Source organism: Portunus trituberculatus, chromosome 14 (genome assembly GCF_017591435.1).
Source record: "Portunus trituberculatus isolate SZX2019 chromosome 14, ASM1759143v1, whole genome shotgun sequence".
In the NCBI taxonomy this organism is placed as follows: Eukaryota; Metazoa; Arthropoda; class Malacostraca; order Decapoda; family Portunidae; genus Portunus; species Portunus trituberculatus.
Window position 1 is genome coordinate 7901684 of NC_059268.1, and position 10000 is coordinate 7911683.

General features: G+C 45.5%; 1 protein-coding gene across 3 annotated transcripts in view; it reads left to right on the forward strand.

Annotated features, from left to right (window-relative positions):
• The window catches only part of LOC123503546 (neural-cadherin-like), a 207771-nt gene that overhangs the window by 191713 nt on the left and 6058 nt on the right, over nucleotides 1-10000 (forward strand). For all 3 annotated transcript variants that reach the window (XM_045253399.1, XM_045253400.1, XM_045253401.1), the window contains 7 exons: nucleotides 62-234; nucleotides 847-1033; nucleotides 1795-1989; nucleotides 3326-3466; nucleotides 4082-4285; nucleotides 6327-7332; nucleotides 7707-7892. In XM_045253399.1, coding sequence (XP_045109334.1) covers nucleotides 62-234; nucleotides 847-1033; nucleotides 1795-1989; nucleotides 3326-3466; nucleotides 4082-4285; nucleotides 6327-7332; nucleotides 7707-7892 — 2092 coding nt within the window. The remainder of the gene's footprint in view (nucleotides 1-61; nucleotides 235-846; nucleotides 1034-1794; nucleotides 1990-3325; nucleotides 3467-4081; nucleotides 4286-6326; nucleotides 7333-7706; nucleotides 7893-10000) is intronic.

The following is a 10000-nucleotide window of genomic DNA, read 5'->3' on the forward strand; positions in this document are numbered from 1 at the left end:
ATCATTACGCAATGACCTTGACAAATCAGGTGGTTGACGTGAGTTTGTATTCTGTCCCCAGCCTCAGAGCTACGCTAGAGTCATGGAGAACGTGGAGCCACACCTGGTGGAGCCCGTGGTGATTGAGCTTGGGGATGCGGACAGCGAAGAACACGGATGTCCCTGTTCTCTTGAGTTCCACACCTCCACACCCGTCCACATCAGGGATAAGTTCACTCTCACGCCGCTGGGCAGGTAATGGAGGCAGTTAATGAAGTACTTGAATGATGGGAAGTAAAGGTATTAGTGTGTGTTCGTGCGTGAGATTGTGTACGTGTGTTGGTTGCAGGGATGGCAGAGGGGCAGTTTGATGTTTTTGATAGAGATGGTGAGCAAATGGTGTGTGATAGTTGGTGATTGGAAGTATCAATAAGTAGTATACAAGTATGGTGCACGTATAGATGTCGCTAGTGATGAGAAATTATTGCCCAGGATGCCTACATGAAAGATTATTTGGGATTACTATTTTTTTTTAATTTTATGTACGAGTATGGTAGGCTTTTTAATCTCTCTCTCTCTCTCTCTCTCTCTGTCTGTCTGTCTGTCTGTCTGTCTGTCTGTCTGTCTGTCTGTCTGTCTGTCTGTCTGTCTGTCTGTCTGTCTGTCTCTCTCTGTCTGTCTGTCTGTCTGTCTGTCTGTCTGTCTGTCTGTCTGTCTGTCTGTCTGTCTGTCTGTCTGTCTCTGTCTGTCTGTCTCTCTCTGTCTGTCTGTCTGTCTGTCTGTCTCTCTCTCTCTCTGTCTCTCTCTCTCTCTCTCTCTCTCTCTCTCTCTCTCTCTCTCTCACCCTTGCCTTCCCTTTTTCTTTAGGTCACGCTACCGCCTGAGTCCCGTGACAGTGCTTGACAGGGAGCAGCAGAAGGTTTACCGTCTTGCCTTCACGGCGCGGGATAACGCAGGACGGGGCGGCACTCGACATCTCACGCTGGAGGTGGGCGACGAGAACGACTCTCCTATGAGCGACGGCAATTCTAGCATCCGCGTGTACAACTTCCAGGTAAAGGTGAAGCCCGGGAGAGTGTGAGAGGGTGCGTGAAGGAGCGGGTAGGTGCTTTGTAGAGAATTATTGAGTAAAAGAATTCCAGGTTGATGAATTATGTACAAGACAGTAACGCTTGTGCTGGTGTAAAGGACAATGTTTATGTAATGATTTGAATGTATATCGTTTTAAGTACCGTTTTTCTTCCATTTGTATCTCCTAAAAGTTTGATGTACGCGTTTTACAAAGAGTATGTTATTGTAGTTGTATTTTTCTGCCACAAAATTCTTTCAGTTTTATATTTTGTTTGTGGTGGTCAGACTTTCCTCCTTTTCCTGTTTTTTTTCTTTTTTTATGGTGACGTCTGACTCCGCCACTCCATCTTACTACTTTATTCCCTTCCCCGCTCTGACACGCCGTACTTTGCATTGTTCATCACCTTGCCACTACTTACTCCTTACTCTACTCCCAATACCCTGCCACTCCATCCTGCCATTCCTTTCTCTATCCCTCTCACGGCCCTAACACTTAATTCAAACTATATTCACCGCCTTGTCACTCATTACTCTACTCCTTTTACACACTGCCACTCCTTCCTTCAAACCTCTCAATACTGCCACTCTTCCTTTACGTTACTCATTACCTCACTCCTTACGTTCTTACTCATCGCCTTCTCATTCCACTCATCCTATAAATGGCGTCAATTTTGTACTAATGCTCTTCTAACCTTTTCACTTCTCATCCCGTGCCTATCCTCGCCCCACATCCCCTCCCACCAGGACCAGTTCCCAGCCATGGTGATCGGGTCAGTGCAGGTTACCGATGATGATGACCACGACCGTCAGGATAAGACGTTCCAAGTAGATGCAAGTACCTCCCTGGAAGTGGCCTCCCATTTCAAGGTGGACCTTTACACGGGGGACATCACTATGCTGAGGGGAACACCGTCGGGTACCCACGTCCTCCGCGTCAAGGTGAGGGAAGAGTGAGAGAGAGAGAGAGAGAGAGAGAGAGAGAGAGAGAGAGAGAGAGAGAGAGAGAGAGAGAGAGAGAGAGAGAGAGAGAGAGAGAGAGAGAGAGAGAGAGAGAGAGAGAGAGAGAAGGATTGACCCCTTTAAACTTTATTTTCTCTCGCACATAGGCATTAAAGCAATTAACTTAGTTACTGTCTTCAGCTTGACATTAATTTTCTACACTTTCTATCTTTGTCCGCCTGTCATCATTCTCCCTTAGAGCTCTCTCTCTCTCTCTCTCTCTCTCTCTCTCTCAATGACATTAATTTTCTACACTTTCTATCTTTGTCCGCCTGCGCAAGGCCTGTCTCTCTCTCTCTCTCTTCTCTCTCTCTCTCTCTCTCTCTCTCTCTCTCTCTCAATGAAATAGAGAGCACGAGTGCGCGCAAGGACACATGCACTTACGCACACGCACGCGCCCACACGCACACGCACGCATCAACACACACACGCAGCCAGACACACTCAAACACACACACCCACACGCTCGCACACCCACACGCGCACACACCCACACATGCACAATCACACATGCACAATCACATTCACACACGTACACGTATACACGCACACGCACACACGCAAACAAACCCACAGGTGCACACCCACACGCGGACGAGCACACATCCACACGAGCGCACAGGCGCACGCACACCCACAGGCGCACTGGCGCACACACACATGCACTCATTCATGGGCACACACGCACGCGCACGCTCGCACACACACACACACACACACACACACACACACACACACACACACACACAAGCGCGTGCACGCACGCGCACACATCCACACACACGCAGCCCTTTCCCTTCCCTATCCTCCCCTTTTATTTCCTCCCTCTCCCTCCCTGGAGACCCACTTTAGTGGCTAAGCCTTCCTTCTGCTCACCTTAACAAAAACATCGTCGATGGTTCCTTTTATGTAAGCTGGGTAGCCTTTCACCACCCAAGGAGCAGATGGGATAAGGCTTGATTGACATTCCTTTGTGATCAATGAAATAGACGCTGGTGGTTGTTCTCGCAGCCAATAAGGTGGTGGTGTTTGTTGCGCCTGCGACAGTTTTATGGGGAAAATAAAGATAAAATGACGGCAAAAAAAAAGTTGCTGACCAATGTTGCAATACTAATAACATGCAGATTTGATTGTAAAATTTTATTATCCTTTTCTACGTATTCACGTTCTCTCTCTCTCTCTCTCTCTCTCTCTCTCTCTCTCTCTCTCTCTCTCTCTCTCTCTCTCTCTCTCTCTCTCTCTCTACGTCCTGTGTCTTCCCGTCTCCCATCACCAGGTGCACGACAACTTCCGCCGAGAGATGGCCATCGGGGAGGCGACGATCAGTGTGGTGGCGCTGACGCAGGAGGCGGTGACGCACTCAGGCTCCCTAAGACTCGCCAACACTTCTGCCAAGGCGATGCTGCGCCGAGTGGAGGTGAGGCGCGGACTGGCGTGGTAGTGGGGCATGAGGTAGGAGAAAGATGAAATGAGAGGCGTAGGTTGGGAAGGGAAAGGGTGGAGGTGAGGCACGGCGAGAGAAGGGGTGTTGTGTGGAAGGAGTTGTGTGAGAGGACGAAGAAATTAATTGAGGAGTGAATTAAAGTTTGGGAAAACTTGGAGAGAATTTTGATGAGCGGCGAGAGTTACCGAGGCGAGTCTTGGAGAAAGTATAGAGAGGGAGTGAGGAGTGCGAGGAAAGAGGAAAGGAAAGTAAAGGTGCACAAAAACATAGTGGAAAAAGTTTTAGGAATGATCATACTGTAAAAGACGACTGGGGATATTCATTGTGAGTTAAATATGAAGGTTCCAGTTGTTATCTCTAGTTGTATTATAAGAAAAGTTCAGGTAGAATTCAATAACAGGATAGCATTGTGGTGAAAAGTTTATTAATACAAGTTTGTGGAAAAAGGAAGAGCGGCAGAGACCCTCCCCATACACACATCAACATAAGCATCTTCCTCATATCATGCGTCCCCATTTCATCAGGCAACCACCAAGCTCCCACTGAGGCGCCGCACACACCTAACCCAACGCCCCTCTTCATTGGCAGGCGGGCGCTGAGGGAACCAGCCTTTACGAGCGCCTCAAGAAACAGATTGCTAGGATTCACCAGATCTCTGAGACGCAGGTGGACGTCTTCTCGCTGCGGGACGCCCCTGGAAACTCGGGTGTTGACGTGCGATACAATTGCCACAGCTCACCCTACTACACCGCCACGCGACTCAACGGTATGCTGCTACGGAAGCGGCAGCAGGTGCGTTCCCTTTCCGCTCGTTGGGTGGGCGGCAGAAGGAGGAGGAGGAGGAGGTGGAGGTGGAGGAGGTGGTGGTGGTGGCAGTGGTAGTGGTAGTATGAGGGAGGGAGAGGGAGGGATGGCATCTAAAGGAAGGTATAGGAAGGGAACAAAGAAGGCAAAAAAGGGAGAGAAGTGAGGGCAGGCCGAGGGAGTGTCAGCGGTGCACTGGTGGCGTGTTATCATCATTTGTTGCTGTTTGTTTTCGCTGATCGGCCCCGGAGTGTGTCTTGGAATGGTGGTGGCGGCGCGGTGTTTTGAGAGGCTGTGGCGGCAAGTGTGTGCAGGCCGCGAGTTCCCAAGTGTTGAATGTTGTATAGATGTAGAGGACGGATGAATGCCGTACGTGAACTGTAGATTGCTAGCTCTTATGGAGAAACTGAGGGAGACAGAGGCGTAGATGTTGGTGTGTGTGTTTGAGAGAGAGAGAGAGAGAGAGAGAGAGAGAGAGAGAGAGAGAGAGAGAGAGAGAGAGAGAGAGAGAGAGAGAGAGAGAGAGAGAGAGAGAGAGAGAGAGAGAGAGAGAGAGAGAGAGAGAGAGAGAGAGAGAGAGAGAGAGAGAGAGAGAGAGAGAGAGAGAGAGAGAGAGAGAGCAGAGCAGAGCAGAGCAGAGCAGAGCAGAGCACACACACACACACACACACACACACACACACTCTCTCTCTCTCGAGTAAACTATTGGTGACCAGATAAACAAGGAAATTAATGACTATAATAATTAGGCATTAAAATCTCTAGTAAAAATTGAAGATGTGCTCTGATAGTCTTGTATCATCGTCGCCTTCGAAAGAAATAGGCAGTTAAAGTATAGCGGTATTCTAGTGGTGATTCCTGCAAACCAAAACTGCCATAAATTTGAGTTATGAACGTGCTTCGTCATAATATTTAATGGCACTCCTGTTTGCCTTCCAATTAATATAAGAAATCAGGCCTACCATGGGCAGTCCCTGTAAGAATTATATCTACCTATTTCCATTTGTCATCCTCATCGATAAATCTGTCACATCTTCTAAAGCTCCCTAATGACGTAGCACAACAATCTGATTACTAAGTCCGTTCCATTCATCTCTCGCTCTATTTGAAAACCAATTTCTTCCTCTTTCTTAAATATTTCAAGCTTTAACCAGCTATTTCTTATTCCATCCTGTTTACTAATCGTAAATGTTTTTACTCACGCCCTCCCTCCCCTTTATTATAATCCCTTTACCAATTAGATTTCCGTCAGGTAAATGGCTAAAACCAGTAACCAGACTGGAGATATACCACACAAGTCCTGGGTTCTTCTTCTGTTCCTTCTTAACAGAAAAGGTAAATTAAATCGTTGTATAAATTATCTTTATCGATGATAATGTCCATAGACAGAAGTGCGTGACCTACAAAGGACATCATGCATAAATAATTTAACATATATCTCTTATATAATTCTTTAATCCCTGCACATTGGTCCCCATCATACCTGCAATGGCTACACCTAAGAGGAGGATTAGAAAGAATATTACCGAATTACATCTACAAAAGTAAAATGACAGCAGCAAACAAGAGAAAAAATAATGATAAAGGAAATATATATATATATATATATATATATATATATATATATATATATATATATATATATATATATATATATATATATATATATATATATATATATATGACAAGACGAAATACTTAATTCGCATCTCAGACCACGACTTTTTCAATTTGATTATTATACTTGTGAAAACAACCCTCATTGGCACCAGCCACATGTTGCGTAAAGGTTTTCAAACAATGAAGAGTTTGTCAACACTTCAAAAGGGTAAGAATATCTTTGTAGAAATTTGGCTTGAAGAAACACCAAGGATGAAATTTGTGCGTTAGAAACAATGGCTAGCTTTGCCGTTCTATTCTCTTAAAGTGATTAAGTGTTTACATAACATTTATTTGAAAATGGCTTGCATGTGCTTTGTCAGATCTGTGTAGTGTACTCATTTACATTGTACACATCTGTGAATTGCAGGTGTCCGCAGCGCTTGGGGTGGACATACCACTAGTTGATATCAACGCGTGTTTGTACGAAGCCCTGTCCCCCTGCGGCGGCAAGAGCTGCCAGCACACACTGCGGCTCAACATCACAGCTCCTCACGTGGTCTCCGGAGCTTCCACCTCGCTTGTCGGGATGGACATTACTGATGATTACGCTTGCAACTGTGGGCCGCTGGAGCCGCCTCCGTCTGTATGCTACCCTGGCTTCTGTCTAAATGGAGGGGTTTGCCGCGTGAAGAACAACACCCTGACCTGCCAGTGTCCCGACTCCACCAACTACGGCAAGCGCTGTGAGCTGCTGACAGCAAGATTTGAACGTGGGTTTGCGTGGTACAACCCACTGATCGTTTGTGAACGATCATCTCTTTCACTTGCCTTTGAAACCAACGACAAGAATGGTGTTTTGCTGTATGCCGGGCCGACTGTTCCCTCTCCCTGGCCTGATTATCCTAGAGACTTCCTGTACGTCATCCTGCGAGACTGGGTGGTCGAGACTTACCTGGACTTTGGCACTGGTACGATGAATGTCTCCATTTCCATCGAGGCGAGCACCTTAAGGACCTTCCAGTATGTCCTTACCTGGAGCGATGGAGGCGTATCTGCGGAGGTGATAGACTGTGGCATCAACATAACGAGCGACAACCAGGACCCATGCAGAAAGACTGTGCCCCTGGCGAGGTTCTCCAACAACCCCAGTTATTTACTCAACGTCCAAGGACCCCTTCAGGTGGGCGGCATCGCAGCCATGGTCAGCTTCCCACAATTGGCGGATTCCTACGGCTGGACGCTCACCCCTCCCAGCACTTTCCCATTCAGCGGCTGCGTGCTAGAACTGCGTCATAACGATCGCCTCTACGACCTCAATGCCACTGACTTCCACAAGTACACCTTCCAACCCTGCGACGCTCCCCGGACCTCACGGGTGGTGCTCGGCCGCCAATCCATCATCATAATCCTCGCCAGCCTTCTAAGCCTCTTGCGTAAGTCTTTGCTGCAGCGCTCTTCTTTTCTCTTGCCATTTTTATTTCCAATATGAGCTTTTGTCGGCTTAAAAGTGTTCCAGAATAATATAGTACTTAATTGCCATATTTTATGGATAGGTAAGAAAACGGTCAAAAAGTTAAAAGATAGGGAACACCGTCATGTAATTACAAAAAAGAAAAAAATCTGATTGCGGAGAGAGGAGATAACTGCCTACAAGAGTAAAAAAGAAATCTGATTGCGAAGAGAGAGGAGATAACTGTCTACAAGAGTACTTATGACTGTACTTCATAATACCTATCATGCTCTTTAAAACCTGTACTCTGTCCACTCACAGCAGTCTCTCCCCCTCTTTCCCCCCCTGTATATCTAGTTCTAGTGGTGGTAATTCTATGTCTGGCACGCCGGGGAAAGAAAACCGTCTCATATCCTGACCTAGACCGGGAATTGGTTAAGGAGACGATGGGCGGCACCGACCTGGAGGGCTTCGGCGAGAAAGACGTGACCCACTTCGACCTCAAGTTCCTGCAAGTGACCCCTGACGGCTTCCTGGTGGGCGGTGAGTAGTCCAGGGAAGTGAGGGAGACCTGGAAGGAGAAAAGCAAGGTAGTTCACAGGCTGATCTTCTTGTTGGTCACGTGACAAACCCATGATCATCTTTAATTAATTTCAAATAAATATGTTGAGTTCGTGAGAAAAATCTTAGTTGGTTTGATGATAGAATAAGTTTATTGTTTTTCATATTGTATACGACGTATCTGGAAGTAGTGAGGGATAGAACAGCATCACACAATAGGGAGGCGGTGGCGTAGTTATGTGGTGAGCGTGGGATCGTCCATGCGTAGGTTTGAATCCCACCACATACTGCCTTGAAAGTATGCCATTTGTTGAGTGGTATAAAGTTACCCACATGTCACTATGATACCATGATACCCAGGTTCAAGGTGGTTACACCAAAGATGCGTTTGGGTGGTGATACGGGGTCTAATAAGGGTACCACTATAAATAAAATTGCCTGCGCCACTAATGGATGGAAGCTGAACAGCGCTTCCCATGCATACTCTAAGTATACCTACAAGCGCTATAGGCCATAACGTAAAAAAAAAAAAAATTAAGAAAACGGCATCACACGTGACATGGAAGTTGAATTTAGAGGAAAGAGGTTTCCTTTATTAATCGGAAAACAAGCACGAGTCTTGTCCATCTGTCATTAAAGAGTTTATGAAAATAGAAAGGGAACAGCTGTGGGTCTCCGTTAGCTGCACTAAGAAATTACATTTTTTTTTTCGTGAGGCATTTCCGATGCATTTATCAATTTTGTCAAAATATTGTCTTTAAATGAATTCAGCTTCTAATATATTTTGGTTTACTTCTGTATATGTTTTCTTCATTTAAATGCATCAGTAATTATTCTTTTAACATAAATGTTCTATTGACCAGAATTCCTTTATCTCGCTCTCTGCATATGGTCAACTCATCTTTATGTCTTTCCTTTCTATCGGAAGTTGAAATCAATAAGCAGAATGTTTAGTTAATTTTAACGCATTTTTTTATTTCAATTTTTATATATTTTATCATTCTGGAATGAGTAAAGAAAATCACATTTTTCCTCGTTATTTCAAGACTTTTGTTAACAACACTAATTATTCACAACGCCGCATGTAGTCTTAAGACATGCATGTAATACGACTATGCATACTGTGCTTTCACAAAGAAAGTTAGAAATTCTACTCTTCATATTTTCAACAACGTTTTTCAACACTTTTCATTAATATTTCTCCCTTTCTTAGATGCCGACTCTACACAAGGCCCTGTGCTCCTCTATTACTTACGGGGCTTTCACCCTCGCAACACTATTAAGCGGGGTACGGTTAATAGATACTCCTTTTATCGGCAACAGACGTTATACTGACTGTTCATGATGTTCAATATGTGCTGCATTACTCCTCTGCCTCGCACTCTTGCTTCTCATCTTTCTTTCTGTCATGGATACAACCAACAATCCAGTGACGCCAACGATTTCATTACCACACGGGTAAACAGTCGCATACTAACGTTACGTTCGTGTGTGTGTGTGTGTGTGTGTGTGTGTGTGTGTGTGTGTGTGTGTGTGTGCGCGCGCGCGTGCGTGTGTGCGTGCGTGCGTGCGCACGTGCCTGCCTGCGTGCGTGTGTCACAAAGGAATGCTCATCGTTCACTCTGGCTCCATAATAATGCCTGTTCCTTATGATTTTAACTATGCATTCTGTGGCCGTGATCCTTCGGAAGGTTTGCGGTCCTGATGACTTCCCTCCTGTCGTTATCCGCAGCTGTGATTCTGTTCTTCCACCCTGCTTTGTTAAACTTTTCTGACTCTATTAAGACCCAGTCTTGGCCATGGGGTGGAATCAGTAGTTCTTCTTGGCAAATCTTCATTATTCTTTGGACACTAATTCTTTTACCTCGCTGACTGCATGTCTTTCACCTCATCCCTGTCCCCTGTGCACACGACTATTTCCCTTTCGCTAATGCAATAGTTAACCAATATTCTCACTTTCATAACTTTTACTCAAACTCGAATCCTTGCATGCTTCTCTATTTCTTCCTGCTAATGATTTTAACTCTTGTTTCAAGACAGAATTTGCAAATACTTCACTTTCATTTTTGAAGTTTATTTTGGACTGTAAC